We start from the raw sequence: 23,220 nt of genomic DNA on the forward strand, positions 1-23,220 counted from the left end.
GACAATCACATTTACTTAGTTTCATTAATTAGCTGCATAAGTGTAAAACTTCTAACCAGTTTCTAAGACTTTTTATAGTTAACTACTGTATACCTTTAATGACATGGGGTGTCATCAACTGCAAGATACCTGAAGGCAAATTCTCTAAATGCCTAATTTAGGAAATAATTAAATTAATTGTTTAAATGTGTTATCAGGTTTGGACCAGTTGGGTTTGAGTTTGACAGTCCTGCTGTAGACACATTGGACGTCAATTGGGGACCTTGGACCTAAGCTTCTAACTGAACAATGTGCTTCTGATCTATAAGAGGGAGATTAAGTAACCTAATTAGAGTGTTCAGACTAATCAGGCGTAGATGCTCCATCCAAGAACTGAAACTGAAAATCTTTAGCTCCAAATTCCAGCTCTGTTGGAACAAATACCAGTAAGTTTTGGCTTTCAGGTACAGTAGAGCTTGACTTCCCATTGTACACAGGTACCTGCAGAGTAGTGGGAATATTAGATGTGCAGAACCTCACCCTTCCTCAGGTTGGCTTTGCTGCTCTGCTTACAAGATGCTTACAGACCACATTTAATGAAGAGAACCAAGAACACAACTTGGCGCTTCGTTTCTCTGCACCTCTTATAATTCCCAGACTTATTGTGGCTGTCAGCATGCCCCTGTCAGCTTCTTCTCTGAATAAAGGAGATTGATGTCATTATTTGAATGTGTGGTTTGCATGAGAATTTACTCAATCATTTCAACTATTGTTATTGCTGCAAAGTAAAGCAGTCTTTGAATCTGTAAATGTATGATAAAAATTGCTTTAACATTTTAAATGTAGGCATTTTGGTTAGTTTTAATTGTGGAAGAATCTGTTCTTTGGCACATATGTGTTTGGAGATGTGAGGAGTAGTTTTGGCAGTGCCCAGTGTAACTCAGGAAAGTCCACAGAAATGTAGAAAACTTGAGTATCAGTTTTCTAATTTAATGCACAAGAGCATTCACATGGATAATAAAGAAAACACTACAAGGTATAGATTGCACATTTTATTGTATTGATGAAAGAAACACATGATAATATAACTTAGCTACTTATCTCCTCCTGTTAATCATATTAATTATAAACTTAATTAAAATGTTATAATAGAACTACAATCCCATTCACATTATACACACTATGTGATGATTTAAAGCTTTTAATATTAGATTAGTGAAAATGTTTTGTAATAAAATACAACCTAAAGAAATTGGAAAAAGGCTAATTGTTATTGTTTACTTGAATGCACATTAATGCCTTAAAATGCGAACAGAAATTTAAACAAAGTGGTCCAGTGGAACAAACTTTGATAAAGTCGAATACTTATTACCATCAATTGTCTTTTAATGCTGTTAACAAAGAAATGACAATGAGACATTAAAGCAAGTTGTATTAAAATGCACAGTTAAAGATTATTATGGTTTAAATATAATTGTAGAAGCTGAAGCAAAAAGAGGGTAAAAGACGTTAATATGTCAAAGTTTAGTTTTAATTGTTTTAACGTTATTCTTTTCATGGAGTAAAATCTTTCGATTTTGACTGCCCTGTATTGGCTTCTAGTGGTATCACAAAGTACACCTGATTTATTCCAGGGGTAGGCAACTGTAGCACTTCCTTTTCTCCGCTATTGCTGCATTTTAAAAACTAAGGTTGCTGCTGGAAGAGGTGTTAGTGGGGCCAGCAGGGGGCGCTCACCCTGTGGTCCATGTGGGTCCTAATGCCCCAGTATAGTGATGGGGACACTATACTGTAAACAGGCGCCGTCCTTCGGATGAGACGTAAAACCGAGGTCCTGACTCTCTGTGGTCATTAAAAATCCCAGGGCGCTTCTCGAAAAGAGTAGGGGTGTAACCCCGGTGTCCTGGCCAAATTTCCAATTGGCCCTTACCAATCATGGCCTCCTAATAATCCCCCTCTATGAATTGGCTACATCACTCTGCTCTCCTCCCCACTGATAGCTGATGTGTGGTGAGCGTTCTGGCGCACTATGGCTGCCGTCGCATCATCCAGGTGGATGCTACACATTGGTGGTGGTGGAGGGGAGTCCCCATTACCTGTAAAGCGCTTTGAGTGGAGTGTCCAGAAAAGCGCTATATAAGTGTAAGCAATTATTATTAATTATTATTATTTTCAATTCTTTACTCTAACTTAGACTTAATTAGTGAAGCGATCTTAAGCACCAAGGTTAAATTAGCAAACAAGTATCAATACAGTAAATATACATTGAAAACGTTCATATTCCTGTAATGGCGTGGAATGGCAGTAACAATTATTTGCATTTAAGTAGAACTTCTCTTCCCAGAGGATCTTGGGATAGATGCATTAATGTACTATACCCACCTGACCGAGACGTGTCAATGTTGACTTCAGCACCCTGTCTAGTTCCAAGAATCGAGAAAGACGGATGAGGTGTTTTAAGAAATAATTTAAGCTAAATTTGAAATTTGAGATATATTTTGGGAGTAACTTAATATTTGGTGACCATTTTGCTAGAGGTTTAAGTAAGGAATCCAGGAAACAGTGTAAGAAAACTTATTCTAGGTTTATTTTCATTCCAGAAAGAGGTGCACAGCTCTGAAAAATAGGTCTAAGCCTGTTCTTTAGCATATAGCAACATCTCATCCTAAGTCTGCAGCCATGTTTTTACCTCCCTAATATCATATTGTAACGCATACGGCCACCATTGCAGGTTGTGTGAGCCGGCTTACCAGTGCGGTGACGTCACCGCCCTTCCCTGTGAATAGCAGGGACCGCAGCCGTCAGGCTGATGGGAAATTTCCCTTTGGCTCAAGTCGCTGGGTCCCTATTGAGTGATGCCGGAGGCCTGGGTTTGAGTCCCCAGTGGTGGGGGGCCAACCTGAGGTGGCAGTGGCGAGGGTGCATATGAGCCCTGGAGTGTTACATTGGTGTTAGCAGTGGGATGCGATAGCCCTTCGCCAAGGATGGTGAATTAAGTGGGGGAGAGTGTAATGCATATGGCTGCCATTGCAGGTTGTTCGAGCCGGCTTACCAGTGCGGTGATGTCACCGCTTTTCCCTGTGAATAGCAGGGACTGCAGCTGTTGGGCTGGGTCCCTGTTGAGTGATGCTGGAGGCCCAGGTTTGAGTCCCCGATGGTGGGGGGGCTGACCTGAGATGGCAGCGGCACATGAACCCCATTGCGTTACAATATAGTTTTCCCGTAATAAGAAGTTTTCTGCTTTTTTTTTTCTAATTATACCAAGTCATGCATAAAATTGCTTCTTGGTGCATTCCAAAGTAATTATGTGAACACAGATTCTGGTTTGTCTCTACAGGTGAGAAAAATGGTTTAAGTTAAGGCTACAGACCGAACAGGATTTTTTTCAGGGTGTGATTTTATTTGGATCACCCCTATCAGGATAACACATGGCACCCCATCACATGTCAGAGACGAGGGAGGGGGTGTAGACCCAACTTCCCTTGAAAGGTGTTTGCATTGACTGTAGATCCCACGGCCTTTGAAAAGTGTTGCTTGTGTTGCACCAGGGCTTCTGTCACGCTGCCAGTTCCATTAGGTGGGTGGGGGAAGGAGAGGTGTTTTAATTTTTCACCTGTGGTAACAGAACAAAAAGACATGTAAAAAAAGAGATGATTAAAAATCCAAAGCAAATTACAGATTCTAAATACAGTATACAGTGGTAATTATATTATGAATGGATGCAATCAAAATGCTCATTTTTTTCTGGCATTCTATGTGATAAAATTTCAAAAATTAAACACTGATGCTTTTTACTTTTGTTTCATTATTGTTTTTTTTAAACCTTTTTTTTAATCTACATTCCTTCAATAACCTACCATGATATTTTGCAGAAAGGTGGTTTAATCTGTTTCAGATTCTTAATAATGCTATCCCTTCCAAACCCAAAGGAATTACACACGATGCAAATGCAAAGTCTCATCATATTTGCTGGAAGATCACGCATTGCAATACACATTCCGTGCCTACTCTGTGCTCTAAGAGCTTCTTAAGGAGTTTCTGTTTCTTGGAATCTGGGCAGTGGAGATTTTGCTTTGGGGCAGCCCTGTAATCGCTTACTTTGTTACTTCAGTCATTAAAAAGGCCAGCAACGTTCGCAAAAGTGATAAACTACTGTATACGATTCTGTACCTACAACTGGCATTTCCACCTCCTACCAGCAGAGGTCGCCTTTGCTTTCCTCCTGCTAGGATTTGATCACAGTAGAGCAGGGAAGTTACAGAATTTTGTAGCAATGCGCCCAACTTCCTTGACTCTCCTTTGCAGTGGATCCGAAACACATTTCTGTGTGACACATGTGCCTGTGTTTTATACCAGATGAATTCTTGATTGCAGGTATGTTTTAAAATTTGCTTTAATCTCTTACAATTTTGCAGGAGATTTGTAAATGTAAAACCTGTACCGATTAGCAAGATTCAGGACTGCCTTCAGTCAGGTGTGTTATCTGAAATGTGTCCCACTGGACATAGGTAGAAGAAAACCCACCTGTGTTTGTTCATCAGCATCAGATAGACATAGTAAGAATCCTTAACGCGCAAGATGAGAAGATACTGCACTGAAGCTTTAGTTGCCCAAAATAATGTACTTTAGCTATAGGATATGTTTGAAACCAAGTCCTTAGAAAACGGTCAACAACAATTATCACCAGTGGTTAAGGAACTAGTTAGACTGAAATCCGTCAGAAACTGAGGTTACTTAGGACCAGGACTAAGACCCATGGATCTGAGGCGCTACCTTGATGTTCTGTGTGAAAGATTGTGCACTTTACAGATGAAGAAAGAACTCAAGAGAAAACTTTCCAGGAGTACTCAGCGCTGACAGGAGCAACTTTATGGGTTCTCACTGAATTTTGCACAGTATCCTAACAAATTCCAGAACTGCTTAGAATAAGAATAAATTAAATTGGAGACCGTGCTAAACAACGACACAACGTATTTGTATCTTTTGTGTAAAAAATAATATTTTATCAAACAAGTCCCAACTACTAGAACATAAGTAGACATGTAAACTGATGACAATGTTTAGGTTATAACTTATTTTTAACGAATAACATATTTTCAGTGTGTACAGTATTTCAACAATGTAAATATCAATGTTTAATTGATTTTTAATTTTCTATGGATATACCTTTGGATGTTGAAGTAAATTATTCTATTATGGCTTATTTGAAAAAAAAATTATAACTTGAGAAATAAATTCATATTTAAATGAATATAAGATGGATCACCCTCACCTTCACCATGGTGACAATGCTGCTGTAGATGAAGGAGACGAGGAAGAGGAAGATGAATGTATAGGCAGTGGTCCAGATCTGCTGCACATCTTCCTCGGGGATTAAGATGTGTGCATTCTCATCAAAGTAGTCCTGCTCTTTGATGATGTCTTCGATGGAGGAAACAAGAACATTTCAGTATTAAGGCCGATATAAATCTAGGAACTGTCTCCCAGGAGAACCCAGAAATCTATTACATTCCCTTATGTTTCAGCAACTAAGAAGGAAACATACAAACACAAAACAGGATAATTGGTCATCGATCCAACACCTTCTTCAGGTGTCACAATAAAGGAATAAACCTTTACCTGTTCCTTTGCTGCCTATGCATGCCTATGTGTGCTGACACAGCTACCTACTTGAACTTCTACCCAATGTTTAATAAAGGCACACATCCTGCAGAAGAATTGAAGTATGAATACAGTGTACTGATCTTGATGATAAGACAGAAATATTCAGTATACCTAGCTTGCTAATATTGTGCAGGAGATGTGTTTTGGAGGCTTCATGGACGATCTTGCAGGTGAAAACCATTCCTGGGGCCCATTCTCCATCAGGAATGTGAAGAGTGCTCCGGCTGGTGAATTTCCCGTCACTTCTTCTGGCTGGCTCACTGTTTGTGTGGTTCTGAGGGGCCGGGTCCTTGTTTAAAAGCCACATGATGTCGATGGCTTTAGGACTGAAGTCGTACACCAGGCAGACAAGTTCACTGGAAGAGCGCAGGAGTTTTGCTTTCGGAGGAGACGAAATCACGGAGACTGAAAAACGGGGGAAAGGGGAAAAAAAATATTTGTGAGATCAGTACACATGGGACTTGTATGGGAACAAATGGCAAATGTGGTAGGATCTGGAGCTCATGAAAAAGGAAATGATTTACTACAAACCCTCTTGGTCTGAGTTATTGAAACTTCTTGGGCTCTATCCTGAGACTGACTGCAGTAGACGATTCTGATGCATATTTTAACCCCAACATTTTGAATAAGGATTTCTGTTAAACACCAAATCATACTATACTTATATAATTTGCTAATGTTAGGTTTGCTAAAGGAAGCAGCAGCATAGTCTGGAAATCAGGGGGTTTGTTTCTATAGTCTGTAGCCCCTGCTACATGTCTATTTATAATAATCAGGTATTTAACTGTGTGCAGGCATCTTTGTGATGGATTGCTTTACATTTGGTAGGGAGTTGCCTACTGTCATTCTATTTAGAGTTTAATAAAACTGGGATGTGTTCTCTGCTGGAGAGCCATTAAATTTCAATTTTTGTTCATTTTTCCTAACATGCTAAAATGCTGCAGAGACCATATTTGCCAACCTGAAGCAGGTAGGAAAACTTTATTCATTACATTGCAGAACTTTATTCAGTACATTTTAGAACTTTGCTCACCAAATACATTGTCGGCTGAGCCCACAATCGGCTTTGATGAAGACTCGTGCGAGACATCACAAGCGTACAAGCCTTTATACCAGTCGGACTTGGGGATTTGAAGTTTGCTGTCCATGGAGTATGTGTTGTGCTGGGGATCTTTTGTTGCAGGGCTGTTGGTGTACAGAGATGTCGAGAGCTCTGTACCGTTCAGTTTCCACTTCACAAAGATCTCAGCTGGGAAGAACCCAGATACCAGACACACTAGAATGGCCTTGTCTGAATTTTGCAGGTCAAATTCGGAAGGTTCGAAGATCTGAATTGTAGGCTGTTTGGGATCTGAAATATAAATTGAAGCATTCATGTGCATTTTATTTATGTACTTCAATGGAGTGTTGAGGCTAACTCATTTAGATTGCAAAAGTTTAAAGCTTTATGATGCCAGAGGTCAGATATCACTACAGACTAGGAGATGCTTATAAGAGATACATACATTTCTACTTTTTTTAGATGAAATAGCTTGTTGAGCTGCAAAAAGATGCCTGATAGTTTACTTGTGTAGTATGTAAGATACATAGTACTGTAACGCAACGCGTTACAGTACATACTGTATTTATCACTGATGAAAACAACTAGCCTGCTCTGCAGTTTATTGTTTAAGGGTTAAAATATAATTTGTGGATAAGTAGCTCGCGGCTTATAAGTATTTCATACTTGAAAAATCTATCAAAAATTATCCAAATTTGTGAAAAGGAGCATGTCAAAAAGAATTGCATTACTTAGCCATTCACATCCTCAAAGGAAGGTAGCAGTATTATGAGCTTTGTCATATCTACGGAACATTGATTAACGAAAGAACAGTGGTACTCAGATTTTCTTGCGGTTACTGGGAAAATGCCCTTTTGAAAATGGATATAGAACGTTACCTTTGAATTTTGCAATTTGCAGTTTCTGTGTCTGGTCTGAACAAGGGTGGCTCACTTCACAAGTGATTTGCTTGTATGTGTTCCATTCTTCTGCCTTCACCCTCAAAGAGCTGTTCATGGACTCTGTCCCATTGGTATTGACCACCGGTGGGGTCTTGCCACTACTGGTGCTGAGGGATCCGCTGACTGTCCAGCTGATGGAGAAGTCCTTCAAGTTGTAGCCAATCACCAGACACGTAACGGTCAAGTCTTTCTGCTGAGAACTCTCCCGAAATGAGGGCCCGGAGATGAATACCTCTGCCTTCACGGGGGTGTTCCGGAAAACTGGAAGAAAATAATAGGTTATGGAAAACGCAGAAGAAAGCTATGCTTGGAATTCTCCAAAAGTTGTGTGATGCTTTTGTTGTGGGTTTTTTTTTCCTCAAGGTAAACCTCAATGCAAAAAGGTAGAATCTTCCCGAAATAATGCAAAACAAAACAGCATGTTTTACTCCGACCAGCTGACACTTCAGTTTGAGGTGGAATAATGTGGAAATCTTTCGTGAATCGATACCAATGGTGAATGGTTTTATGCTCCTGAATGCTAAGTATTTTCTTGAAGAAGCTACAGCCCTGGTTACTCCTGCATCTGCTGACACCTCTGTGTCAATGGAATGTAGGGAAATACCCTGTCTAATAATCTGAGTTAGAATCTGTTAGTCTTGTAAAACGACTTTTACTGTTACTGTCCTTTACCGTCTGTTAAAGGGGCATACTGGGAGGTCACTGGCTCTAAAAGGAGTCATACTATCGGTTACTATCGGTTACTCAATTTTTTGTTTTTGAAAAGAGCTCAGACATGCCCGAATTTTTGCAGCTCGTGCCGTCTGTCATCCGCTATGTTGGATTGAATTGCAGCTCAGGATTCGAACAGGTATGCAAAGACAAAGTTCAGCCTCATGGTGTCTATGTCTGTTTCAACAACATTTTGATAGAAAGGCGACTTCTCCCAATGCAGGCACTAGAGGGCTCCAATATCAACCATCCATCCATCCATCCATCGCCTAGCCCTAAGTGATTTATGATTGTTAGTTTTTCAATGCAAATTTTGATAAAAATCTTTGTATACGACCTCTTTTTCATTTCATTTAAAAATGATTAAACACTTATGAAAATAATCCATTATGTCGACGAGGAAAACTAAATTGCTTTGCATTTTTATTGAGTACATTAAGACGAGATGAAATGACCTGTTTGACTAAAATTCACACGGAAACAGATTTCGTCACATGGGGTCCACCGTTTGTGCATTTTACCTTCTGTCTGGCAAAGAGCATGGTGAGTGGAATGGGTATCATCCCAGAGTTGTGATTGTGTGTTTGTGGTTGTGGCCACAGGGCTACTACTGTATGATAACTGCAAATACTGTATCTCTGTGTGACATTTTCTCTCCTTTTCTCTTTTGTTTTCTAACTGTTCCTCATTTCCATCCTGCTTCATGCACACCCCATGTCATGAGCCCTTATTGAATGTTAATTGGTTGGCACACAAGCAATGACATATACAGTATACAGTATGCTGTACTAAGTAGATTCAAGATTAAAACTAGACCACCTTGATTATAAAAAAGTTTGGTTATGTAGCTGTGTAACCAAGAAAATATTATCGTAACACCAACTTCTTGTAGCATGGGGAGGCATTCCATTTGATTATTTATTTTTTATTTTTTTCTGAAGGATGTGAAGTGAAAGTGTTGTTGCAGAGGCATTGAAGCAGAGGCATGTCTCTTTGTCATGATGCTAGTATGATGTCATTAACACACTACTCTTAGAATATGGTCATTTTTTTCTGACTGAAATAACATGGTATTGAAAGATCTGGTAATTAATAATATTATGTCAGTGAAGTAAAGATTGTACACTCATACCCCGGTATAAGAACGTTCTGTTTACAAATTTTCACTAATCCGAACATAAAGAATTTGTCCCTTGTAATTCACTTTGAAGGCCGAAAGCGACTGACTTTGGCCAAGAACCTTCTGGAAACATTTGAGTTCAGTGCCACTGAACAGCTGTTTGCTTCTGTGTGGATGCAAGGCATTGTGGTTAAGGACACCGTGAGGCGGCAGTGCTTTGTGTCCGATCACAACAGAAGCGTGTGCTCTCATTTTCAAATTGCTTTTTTTGTAATTGCTGTTCATAATGGGCCCTGAGAAGAGAAAAATATTATTTAGCGCTATAGTCGACAGCAGTATGCACATCATTCTAGCTTTTATTGAAAAAAAATGAAAAATGTAAATATGATATCATTAGTTATTTTACAGCTATAGTTGGCTTATTTGAGCAGAACTGCGTTGTTCACTAAACCTGCTGTAATGGTCTGTATGGTATTATAGGTTTAGTGTGGTTTTTGAGTGAATTTGTCTTCAGTTCAGTATGGGGTGGAATTTTCCCCATAAGATATAATGGAATTTTTTATTTTTGATATATGATCTCCCATCCTCCAAACAGATTTTCAGGAATGAACTAGGTTCGGATACTGAGGTATGAGTATATATATATTGCTTGTCCTGTATGGTCATTTTTTGCAGTAATTTTTGCAGTCTATAATTATTGCAAATTCAGTATTGACAGTGGACTCTAATGAATACATTTATAATAATATTGCTTTGAAACCTTGTAAAAAACATTTTGAAAAAGTAATTTAAAATCTTATATTAAGGTACCAAATTATTATTAACAGTGCCAAAAAGATTTTCTTATCCAAACAAATTGAATGAATCTTTACCAATAAGATATATTTTTTACCCCTTCATTGTGCAATTATTTCTGGTGTTTGATGTTTGATCAAATCCAAAGTCTACCGCTCAGTGGTCAGACCAGTGGCCCTATACGGAACTGAATGCTGGCCAACAACAAAGAAACATGACCAGGCACTCCATAAAATGGAAATGAAGATGCTGCGATGGACCCTCGGCTTGACAAGACTAGACCATGTCATGAATGAAGAGGTGCGAAAACACTCAGAGTCGCCCCAGTCACTGAGAAAATGAGGGAATCGTGCCTGCGATGGTATGGACACATGCGCCTCAGCAATGACACATCAATGGCAAAGACCGCCCTCGAATTGAATGTGGAAGGCCACCGGCCCCATGGGCGACCATTTCTGCGCTGGCTGGATCGGCTGAAAGGCGACATGCACCTCGCAAAAGTCTCCTGCCTAGACGCCGCAGACTGTACGAAGTGGAAAAATCGGTGCAAACAAGCAGACCCCACATAAGTGGGAAAATGCGACGAAGAAGAAGATGTTTGATCAATGTGCTTTAGATTGTGCAACAAAGACTAGGGCTTTTTGATAGAATATCATCTGATGTGTGAAATATTTGGTTAGAGTGACACTTAAGGTTCCTATTCTGTCTTCTGCACATTATTTGCTCAACGTGGGATGTAAAAAGTTGCCACACAATTATAAGCCTATTCAATTAGAACAGTCTTAATTGTGAATTAAACAGGACTAAACTTAATTTTCCAAAACTAAAAAGAAATAAGCTAAAGAATTAATTTTGACTTCATTTTAAAAATGAATTAAACTAAAACTTTATACATTTTATTATACAAATACATTAAACTGCATAAAATTAAACTGACTAAAATGTGACTATAACTAATTCTGCCTTAGTCGACTAATAGTAAGTGTAATTATAGTCAAAAATTTAATCAACCACACTGAATTAGAAGTACTGTAGGTGATTAAAAAGTGACTATGACTAATATACATTTTAGTTGATTTCAATAACATTATGACTACATCAAAACAATTGATGACTTAATCAACGCCATGCTTTATTCAGTATTTCATTCAGGGTGATACTGGATTGCTTGCTTTAATATATAAAAAAATTTAGTGCATGTATAGCATAAAAGTAATCCAGGCTGATTTGATCCACAAAATCTCAGGCACATGCATATATATCAAAAATCGAATTATAGCTGCATCATGAAACTCCAGTCAGAAGTTATAGTACCCATACCTGAACATCTACTGATATTCCCTTTGATGGCTTTTGGATGAGTTGGGTCCTCCACTTCACACTGGAAAACATCTCCCCGGTCCCACTCGCTCCTGGGTACCTCCAGCTCACTAGTTATGATGAAACGACCGTCCGATCCCATCGCTCTTCTTTCGGTTGTGCTCCTCTTCGGTTGATTTTGACTACTCCACTTGATTGTCGGGCTGAACCCGGACACAGAACAGACCAGATTCTGGGGGCTGTTCTCAGACTTGCTTTCACTTGGGGATAGCAGGATTTTGACTGTGGGCGTACCTATAAGAGCTTTAAAAGGTAAGAATATTGTTTCAATCTTATCACATGGGATGGCAATCGAAATTGTGCCCACGCTGATAGTAGGATTCAGATAATTTGACCCCAAATTAACTTTATTCAGTCGCTGTGCTATTTGTAACATTTTATTTTTGCAATCAAAATTGGATGCTGAATAGCAAGGTCTGGAGAACTGAAATTAAGTTCTGCAATTCAGTAGGCAGGATTATTGTTCTTAGAATGGCAGAGCTGTGCACTGTTTTCATTCCAACTGTTTTCTTAACCAAAATGAACTTTCACGTGCTGCTTTAATGCCCTAAGAGTTTTTAACAGTTCATGTTTTCACAAACAATGAATCACAGGGAAGGTTTAAAACATTTGTCACATTACATTTTTAGGCATTCTGTGTCACTAATTCCATTATTGTTAATGTTGAACAGATGCTTTCCTTTGTCGATTCTATTGGAAGAACTTGAAGAAGAAACACTGATGTTCAGATATTCTTTGTTCTCACATCAAGATTTTCTTGTTCAAAGACGTGTGGGAAGGATATCATTTAATCTATAAAACATCCCACTTAATATTTTCAGTTGTATGCTGAAAATACTTTCACATTTAAAAAAAACTTTTAAGGAAACTCGTTTATATATTTTGTAAGTGTATCCGTTTTACTAATTAAACTTGGTAATTGAATTTACTTACTGTTTAAGAATTGTTGGAGGCATTTTCGAAGGATTACATGACTTCAGTCACTAGGTTAACTGTATTGACTGTCGAGAGGGAAAAGTGTCACTGCTGTTGATCAAGTTCAGATCTGCAAGCACACACTTTCACCTTCTGAAGGATGAAAGGAAACCCATCAGACAAAACAAAATGGGAACATTCTCTTACCAGTGAGATTTGCATCACTTTCGGGAAATTGCTGGGCTCCATTGCCTTGGTTAACTACACACTTGTAAGATTTCAGATGGGACCACTGATTTTCATGGATGTAGATTCTGCTGACCATCGAGAAACGTGTCTTTCCATTCTCGCTGATAACGGGCTCGTTCATATACTGGCTCTCGGGCACATCCACGTTTTTTACTTGCCACTTCACGTAGATGTTACTGGGAGAGAAGCCAGTCAGCAAGCATTCCAGTTCTGCTCTGTCTGAACCCGGGTTGTCTCGTGGTGACCTTCTCACCACCACTGTGGGTTGTTTGGGATCTAGAAGGCAGATACACATTGTTTAATGAGCACTGCTTGTTTGTTCTTGTTCATTTAAGAGCTGATTTCTAGTTCTAAAACACCACCCCAGCAGAGGTTCATTTCTACCAGGGCGGAGCTCTGTGGCTAAGGATCTGTACCTGTGGCTGGAAGACAGCCTGCAGAGGTATCCTACTCTGTTGGGCCCCTGAGCAAGGCTTTTAAATTGTACATGGCCAATAAAGTATTCTTATCTTATCTTACTAAAGCCTGAAAGGCAACAGTTCTTGCAGGCATCCCATTAAGGTAGACCTTAGCAGAAAAGTAAAAAAAAAATGTTTAAGCCCATAGAGTCTCTTTCTAAATACCTCCAGACATTTTTCTTCTTCCTAATTACTCATGGAATTAATTTCTATTTCTTCTATCCCTTTTATTAACTCAAATGCTGATATGAACTCCTTAGTGTATTTTCATGAGTTACAATCCTTCTATCTGAAGACAGAACACAGTTATAAATGCCTGTTTCTGTTTTACCAGATTCATAATTGCCATGATGTTACTGATAGTTTGATAGTGAATTAAAGAATAGTACAACTTTGGAGGAGAAAAAAAAGTGAATAGTACAACTCTACCTGTTCTTTTGGTTTCTGCTGTCTGTGGTTTGTCTATACAAGGGTGCTTCACTTCACAAGAGACAAGCTTGAGTTTGTTCCATGTGTTTTCTGTCAACTCCAGAATGCTCCTCATAGTCTCTGTCCCATTGGGGTTCATTAGATGATTTTCTGTCTTTATCTTGGCAGTCTGCTTTTTCCCATCTATCTTCCAGGTAATGGAAAATGCCTTCAGGTTGTAGCCAGTCACCAGACATGTCGCATTGAGTGGTCTCTGCTCAGAAATGTCTTGGATTGAGGGTCCAATGAGGAACACCGCTGCATTCTTAGGGGAACTCTGAAGCACTGGAAGAGAAAAGAGCAAAGCCCAAATCAAGTTTACATTTATGTCAGCTTTCATGATGGAACACTCCAGAGTTCTTTAAAGAATGAAAAGTAAAATCAAGCTCGTAGTTGGCACTAAATCCCATTACAGTTACTTTTGTGAAACATTTTCCCAAGGGGAAGTTATAAAGAATTTATAGAAATACAATATGACCGATTCCCCTCTTGCCTGGACTTGGAGTTCAGTAACAATGAAGCGGACACTAGGAACTGCCACAGCAGTAGCAAAGTGACTTTGTGTAAATTGTTCCTTTGTTAGCAGAAAATCAAAATTTTGATTACAGTGTTACAGAGCTCTTTATGGTTTTGAGCGTTGCCCGTCTCCAGATCAAAGTTGAATAAATCTCCATAATTTAAGTTTTTTTTTAATCCAACCAAATTTGTATGGTTTTATCTGTGAAAACAATATCCCTTTGAAATTCCTATTATAGGTGTTTAGCTATATGTTAACCAATAATAGTACAAAGAAACACAAAGTTTTTCCAGTACTGCTTGACATATATCTTGCTGTGACATCATCAACCTAAAAGAGGCAAGGTTTAACTTCTTGCTTCACTTCAACTTGGGTTGAAAATCCACAGGAGCTTCTTCGAAGGACCGAAGAGTTAATGATCTGTGGCCAGGCCATGGATCAATGGTGTGTGTGTGTGTTTGGTACCACACTTTCTAGTTACAATGCTGACAACTTTTGGTTGATGGTTGGCAGAGATTTCCCTGTTTTGAACTATACCAAAGTTACATTTTCACTCTACAACGTGTGGCAGATTTTGAGTAAAAAAAATCTGTCACTACCTATCTAGCATGTGACACTATTTTCTGGTGTTTGAATCGGCTTACACAAAGCCTGACATCTTTAAACTTGGCATTATTAATATCATGTGACATGCTTCTGTAGGTTTGGGGCCCTGGTTTCACTGTTCAGATCTACTGGGGAAAATCATTTTTTACTGCAAGAGCTCTTGTTACCTTATTTAGTTGAATCACCTCGTGTAGATTCACAGGGTGAAAAATGACTAGAAGAATTTTCACCCAGGCAAGGAGCCCAGAATGTAAAGGCTCAAGCAGATGCCTTATTAAAGGCGAAGAAATGGAAGCTCTTTTTTCATTTTCAGTGTATATGTTGATTTAAGAAAAAATGTTGGAAGTATGGAATGATTTAAATATGTTTTATGAAACTCCTTCTAAAAATATGTGCCTGTAACTGAACATTTACTGATATTAGAAATATCAGACAGATATTAGAAATTGCCAAATCAGGAAGCTCCTCTCAGACGTGATGCTGCGCCTACCTGAACATCTACTGATGTTATTTTTGATGCCATTTGGAAGAAATGGGTCCTCCACTTCACACTGGAAGACATCTCCTCTGTCCCACTCGCCCCTGGGTACCTCCAGTTCACTAGTTACGATGAAGCGACCATCTGATCCCATTGCTCTTCTTTCAGTTTTGCTCTTCCTCGGTTGATCTTGACTACTCCACTTGATTGTTGGGCTGAACCCGGATACAGAACAGACCAGATTCTGGGGGGTGTTCTCAGATTTGCTTTCAGTTGGAGATAGCAGGAGTTTGACAGTGGGTTCACCTGCAAGAGCTTTGAAAAATTAAACATATTGTTTCGGTTTTATCACATGGGATGACATGGGATGTTTTTACACCAATGTACAGAAATTCTATATTCCTCAGTTGAGTACTTCTCATTCAGCTGAATGACAATTCAGTAAATTATCACCAAATATCATTTGTCAATTATTTTCAGTAACTTCTGTTTTATTGTACTAAGTTATAAGATGTCCTCTTATCTATGGTGCAGTGAACTCAAACTCTAATCATCAAAAGGGAAAGTTGTCACTCCTGTTGAACATGGGTGGATGTGCTAGCACACAAGCATGATAAGAAAACCCATCAAACAGAAAACTGAAGGGAACATTCTCCTACCAGTGAGAACTGTATATTTTTCCGGAAACGTCTTGGCTCCATTTCCTTGGTTAAATACACACTTGTAGGATTTCAGATTTGGCCATTTATTTCTCTGGATGAATATTCTGCTGACCATTGAGAAATTGGTCTTTCCTCCATCACTGGTAATGGGCTCATTCGTATACTGGTCATTGGGCACATCTCTGTTATCTGCTTGCCACTTCACATAGATGTCTCTTGGAAAGAAACCAGTGAGGAGACACTCCAGCTCTGCTCCGTCTGTTCTCAGGTAATCTCTGGGTGACCTTCTCACCACCACTGTGGGTGGCCTGGGAACTGGAAGTGAAGATTTGTAATGATAAATGTTTGTTAGTTATGGTTTAATTTGTTACAGTTTGTTTAAGTCTTAGTGTTCATGTTAACAAATAGTTTGCTAAAATGCCACCTCACCCCTTACGTAAAACGCAACGTTTTGGCAGACATCCTCTTATTATCTTAACAAAAACTTAAAGAATTGTTTTTCTAGAGCCTTTTCAGGATTCTGAGGTCTCCAGTTTTTTTTATATATATATATAGTGTGGACATTAACTTTAATTCATCTGCAGCTCTTACAGAGTCCCATAAGGTATTTTCAATTCTTTGCAGGAGAAAAAAAGTGAATAGAACAACTCTACCTGTTCTTTTGATTTCTGCTGTCTGTGGTTTGTCTATACAACGGTGCTTCACTTCACAAGAGACAAGCTTGAGTTTGTTCCACATGTCTTCTGTCAACTCCATAATGCTCGTCATCGTCTCTGTCCCATTGAGGTTCGTTAGATGCTTTTCTGTCTTTATCTTGGCAGTCTGCTTTTTCCCATCTATCTTCCAGGTAATGGAAAATGCCTTCAGGTTGTAGCCAGTCACCAGACACGTTGCATTGAGTGGTCTCTGCTCAGAAATGTCTTGGACTGAGGGTCCAATGAGGAACACCGCTGCATTCTTAGGGGAACTCTGGAACACTGGAAGAGAGTACAGTAAAAGCCAAGTTGACATTTCTGTCTCGTCTTTCAGGATGGAGTGCTCCACTGGGTTTTTCATTTTTAAAAGTTAAATCAAACTCATGGTCGTCATTCGATTACATTTGACAAACAGATGTTGAAAGAAATATTCAAAATCATTTATAGAAATATAACGTCATTGTCTTGTTTGTCTAGATTTTGAGTTCAGTGGCAGGCCGATATTAGAAATTGCCAAAGCTGTATTGAATCTTAATTTTTTTTTGTTAATGATTACAGTGTAAATTAAAAACTCTATCAGGAAGCTCCTCTCAGACGTGATGCTGCCCCCACCTGAACAGCTACTGATGTTATTTTTGATGCCATTTGGAAGAAATGGGTCCTCCACTTCACACTGGTAAACATCTCCTCGGTCCCACTCGCTCCTGGGTATCTCCAGCTCACTAATTACACTGAAGCGACCGTCGGATCCCATTGCTCTTCTCTCAGTTGTGCTCGTCTTCGGTTGATATGGACCATACCACCTGATTGTTGGACTGAACCCGGTTGCCGAGCAGACCAGATGCTGGGGGCTGTTCTCAGATTGGTTTTTACTTGGGGATAGCAGGAGTTCGACTGTGGGTACATCTGTAAGACCTTTACAAAGGTTAACATATTGTTTCAAGTTAATCACATGGAAAAGCCTTCAAAAATGTGCACTTGAGAATGATAGGATACAGACACTAAATTTGCTAATTTAATAGTAGTGCACCTTGTGTCTTTGCTATAGATCTTAACTACAGTCAGTTGACAGGATGATGCATATTTCAGGCTGGAGGACTGAGACTATGCTACGCCATCTGAAAAGAAGGCATTAAGAATGTCAGAGTGCACAGCTATAATATTCTGAAACTGTGCATTCAAAAATAAAATTGGCCTGGTCCATAAAACACCTTTAATCAAACTGTTTTTACGGCCCTACAATTTTCACCCTTTTATTTTTTTCATATAGCAATTTAGTGCTTAAAAATTTCATTGAGGTTAAGTTCTTAGACTTTTTGACACACACTTCTAAGTTGGTCTTTATTCTTTATACTTGTCCAAATCAGGTTAAATGTTTGTCTGCTGACATATACATAGAAATTGTTTTGTGGGAATTTAAATTACCACCTTGAGGATTTCTTATTCATCCTTCATTGCCTAACATTTTCTTCCAATGCTGGGTTGCGCTGGGAGGAGCCCTTTCCAGTATGGAACAGGCACAAGGTAAAATGTACCCAGGATGGGATGCCAGTCCTTTGCAGAGTAGACTCACAAACATGCACACCCTCAAACCAGGACCAACTTTCCCGGGTGTCAGTTCCCCTACCAGTAAGTCTTTAGATTGTGGAAGGGAACTAGAGCACCTAGAGAAAAACCATGTGATCATGCAGAGAACATCAGATAACACTCTAGGTTGGGAATTAAACCAAGGACTCCAGAGCTGCAAGGCAGCAATGCTAGGAACTGCATGACTGTGCCACATAATTTCTCATTCAGCTAGATGAAAATACAATTTGTCAATTGTTCTAATTGGGCATGTCTTGCAGGTTGACTTCAGTTATTCGTTTACCAGCATCTATTATCCCTGAGAAGTCATACTGTGGAAAGGGAAAGGTGTCTCTGGTGTTAAAGTTCCAATGTGCTAAGCACAGACACAATTATGAATGTGAAAGGCAAAATAATCTAAAATCAAGACGAAAGGATCACGCTCTCACCAGAAAGGACTTTGTCATTTTCTGGAAACTTCCTTTCTCCATTGCCTTGGTTAAATACACACTTGTAGGATTTCAGATTTTGCCACTTATTTCTCTGGATGAATATTCTGCTGACCATTGAGAAATTGGTCTTTCCTCCATCACTGGTAACTGGCTCGTTCATGTACTGGTCATTGGGCACATCTCTGTTATCTGCTTGCCACTTTACATAGATGTTGCTTGGAAAGAAACCAATGAGGAGACACTCCAGCTCTGCTCCGTCTGTTCTCAGGTAATCTCGGAGTGACCTTCTCACCTCCACTGTTGGTGGCCTGGGATCTGGAAGTGAAGATTTTTAATGATAAATGTTTGTTCATTATGGTTTATTTTGTTACAGTTTGTTTAAGTCTTAGTGTTCATGTTAACAAAGAGTTTGCTAAAATGCCACCTCACCTCTTTACGTAAAACGCAAAGTTTTGACAGACATCCTCATATTATCTTAACAAAAACTTAAAGAAATGTTTTTCTAGAGCCTTTTCAGGATTCTGAGGTCTTTGTTTTATGTATAGTGTGGACATTACCTTTAATTCATCTGCAGCATTTACAGAGTCCCATAAGGTATTTTCAATTCTTTGCAGGAGAAAAAAAGTGAATAGAACAACTCTACCTGTTCTTTCGGTTTCTGCTATCTGTGGTTTTTCTGCACAAGCGTGCTTCACTTCACAAGAGACAAGCTTGAGTTTGTTCCACGTGTATTCTGTCAACTCCAGAATGCTCCTCATAGTCTCTGTCCCATTGGGGTTTGTTATAGGATTTTCTGTCTTTATCTTGGCAGTCTGCTTTTTCCCATCTATCTTCCAGGTAATGGAAAATGCCTTCAGGTTGTAGCCAGTCACTAGACATGTCGCATTGAGTGGTCTCTGCTCAGAAATGTCTTGGATTGAGGGTCCAATGAGGAACACCGCCGCATTCTTAGGGGAACTCTGAAGCACTGGAAGAGAAAGGAGCAACATTTGTGTGTTTTATTTCAGGATGGAGTGCTTAACAGAGGTTTTCATTTTTAAAATCTTAATCGATCTCATAGTTGGCATTCAGTCTGATTGCTTTTGTCAAACAGATTGTGAAAGTTTTAAATTCAGAAATTATTTAAGAGTACAGTGTATTGCCTTGTTTTCTGGAATGTAAAAGTCAATTGGCATTGAGGAACCTCCACAGAGGCAGTGAATAGACATCTTTGAATAGTTCACTCGTACATATAGTATTAGAACTATTATTAAATGTGTTTGTTCCTTTAGAATATCTGCATGTGTCCATGAGAATGTTGTATATTGAATCAACGTCTGCTGGTATAGTTTTACTACTATGTATACAATTTAAAGTTTCACTGAGTATCAGCAGACCAGTGTGCACATAAGTGTAAATGGACCAAATATTTTGGTGCTTGGTTTGGCGATCATTGTTATATCTCTTTATTCAGGTTGGGAGCTGCGTCAGGATGCGTAGGCTGCAATGGAAAAAGTAGTAGGTTTATTCCATGCTGAAAAGATAAGAAAGGAAGCACAACATTTGAAGAAGGCTCCACGGCCAAAACGTGTTTTCTTTCTTCTCTTTTCAGCATGGAATAAACCTATGACTTATCTCTTTATTATTTTAGTTTAAGCTCCAGGAGAGCTAGGAAAATACACTTTTAGAATTTATTGTACTTCTCTCTTAAGATGTAACATCACGGAGAACCTTGCAAGAGAATCTACTGACATGCAAGTAAGTTGGATTTGCTGCTGTCAGTGACTGGAGGAAGCTACATTTGTGTAAAGGACTTTTCAAATGAATGGTTAAATCATACAAGATACAAGTGGCTACAATCAAGAAGAGACTTTTGGGCCCTTGTAGAATTTTGGGACAAGGATGTCATTTCGTCATTTTTGTTATGGAAGCCAGGGAATCAGCTGAAGGGTATTGGTTTTCTGCCTAATATGGAGCTTATATACAGTTCCTTAATTTGCTGTACAATAATGGAATGAGTCTGTCGCTCACATCATTAACAATTCATGCAGGTATTGCATCACCTCATCCAGGTAATATTTCCTTCTTGGCTGCCTTCATTCACACGGAAATGGGGGTCTTGCATAATAGTTTAATATAAGGAAATCTAGGAGCTAGGAGAACAGGAGCTAAAGAGAGAATTCCTTTAAAATTGCCTTGTAACATCTGAAAAAAACAATAAACTGGACAACATCTCAAAGGACACTATCCTGATGTAATGATGCTCTGGAGAGGAGATAGGGATCCTATGGAGACGCAGGAGTAGGTGGGAGTCACGGCAACTGACAATCCGAAACAAGGAGCCAGATCGTAGTCAGAGGGAGAAAAGTAGGTCGAAATCCGTTAAAGACACTGGCGGCAAACAATCCGAGGAGCAAGGTGAAATCTGAAGACCGAAGGCGAAAAGGGTAGTCGATAATCCAGGGAAACAAAAGGTATAGTAATCGCTGGGTAGAGCTCACGAGGTGAATACTCAATACCGAGCAGCGGGACGCGGGTGGAGATGGTTTAAATAGTGCTACTCGCCACACGGTGGAGCATGTGCTGATGGATTAACACGTGCATCGGCGTTTGTTATTATTAACCCGCTGCTGGTACTGGTTAGCTCTTTTGCGAGATGATCTCCTCTGGCTGGTGGTCGTGACGCCTGATTCTGGTCCTCAGGTAACGTGGCACAGAATATTCAGGCCAAATGGAGAACTGCTTCTCCTGGTGGTGTAGTTGTGCTGCTTATATACTCGGGTTGAGGAGAAGCAGGTGGCCATGCATTTCCATTTCCCAATGGGAGCGGCAACCAGTGCGTTGGGGAGTGCAGGTTAAAAGAGAAGCATTGGGGATTAAAATAAATCGTGTGTCCACTCCCCCATTCACACCTGCACCCTCACTAGAGACCAGAGAGAGCAACAGCTTCTTCTATAAAATGCCAGGCCCCAGGTGAGCCATTCCACTGGACAAGAACAAGGAGAACTCACCTTTGCACATGCTGATGTTGTCAGTCCGCTCTATGTTGTTGTGGGTGGCCTTACAGGTGTACACAGAGTTGCTTTCCCAGTCTAGGAGTGTGGCATCTAACTGGCTCATTACAGTGTACGTTTTGCTCTCTGTTGTGACAGTCCCAGATTGCCTTCCTAGTTTTAACTGGGTTCCATTCTCCACCCATGTTATGTTTATCTTTATCGGGAAAAAATCGGTGACTAGGCACGACAAAGTGATGGAGGTGGAATTCCCAAGGTTTTCCAGGGATGGGGGAGTAATCGTCACCTTTGGTGTACTTGGAGCCCTGGCACCTAAGAAAAAAAGACACCATTAAGAGCTACCAGTCCATAAAGAATATAGCATTCTAACAATAGTGAATTTACTATCTCTAAAACAATGGGTTGTGAAAACATACCACAATACCATACACGAAAGATTCTAACCCTGGTCCTGGAAACTCCCACATTAATAAATATATTAACAGTTCTCCTCTTGTCAGAGATTAGTTATTAACTATGAATCATGATAACAAATCAAGTAAGTCTTCTGTTTAGTTAAAATAACCCTGGATGTTGAGGATTGAAGCATACTTAGAGTTTCCTAAAAGAGCTCAAAATTACTACGAAATAACTAAACTCTAAATTGCTTAAAGTTTAACAGTTTGCATGTTTATGCGACCACTATCAAGTTGTTCTGTGTCAATAAATTAATTTAATAGTGACCTGTAAAACTTTCTGGATTGGGGTCTGCAGGAACAGTGTTGTAAACCAAATTGATTAGTATTTTTAAATTTTATTTTATAGGTTCCCTGAATGCCATTCATTCCTTTATTCCTACTTTGCAGTCACTGTTGATAAGTTCTGTACCTAACCAGACTTGAAAGAATAGTTTTTTTCAGAGCTAGTGTACAGTATGTACAGTAAATACTTATCACAAGGCTTAGAGTCAGAAATTAGCTAACACAAACATTCAATAATTACCACACTTCAGTTATGTGGACTAAATAATGCATCAAAGTATTACTGAAAACTAAAGTTCACAAAATTGAGTAATCAAGACTAGAAGCTGGACTATTTGAAATAAGTATTTTAAGACTTTCACCTTTCCTCCAAGCACAGCAGCCTCCTGTTATGTTGAATTGGATACCTTAACAAACAATAAGCTTAAAAGACAGATGAAATCAGGGTCCCAATTTGCAAACAATCGGTCATACTACACCTTTTCAGAAATTTTGAGAGTTTGGGTATCAGTACCATTTGATGTAAGTGAAACTAAAATAGGCATGTTCCACTTTGTCCTGGCAGATACATGTTACAGTATACTTCAGTCCAGTGTCTTTTTGACTGCAGTGCTCTCAGTAGTTGCAGTTTAGGTGGACTGCCACTTGATGTCAGCACTGAACTGATTCTGAGGTAATAACCAGGAGTTTCAGTTGACAGTATTTTTCTGTGTGGGGGGGGAAAACTAAACGATCAGATAAAGGTTTTGTAGTCTCCCTACTGTTGATTAA

The 23,220-nt window shown here is 39.3% G+C and overlaps 1 gene segment (V, D, J or C); it reads right to left on the reverse strand.

The window, feature by feature from the left end:
* Positions 1-1,018: 1,018 nt before the first annotated feature.
* On the reverse strand, positions 1,019-22,086 carry LOC148659774 (Ig heavy chain C region, membrane-bound form-like). The segment is given in 9 exon segments: positions 1,019-3,592; positions 5,252-5,400; positions 5,755-6,048; positions 6,677-6,994; positions 7,582-7,905; positions 11,591-11,893; positions 12,773-13,090; positions 13,702-14,025; positions 21,707-22,086. Coding segments are annotated over 9 exon segments (2,151 nt in total).
* Positions 22,087-23,220: the final 1,134 nt, after the last annotated feature.

Source organism: Lepisosteus platostomus, chromosome 6 (assembly GCF_059453375.1).
Source record: "Lepisosteus platostomus isolate fLepPlt1 chromosome 6, fLepPlt1.hap1, whole genome shotgun sequence".
Classification (NCBI taxonomy): domain Eukaryota; kingdom Metazoa; phylum Chordata; class Actinopteri; order Semionotiformes; family Lepisosteidae; genus Lepisosteus; species Lepisosteus platostomus.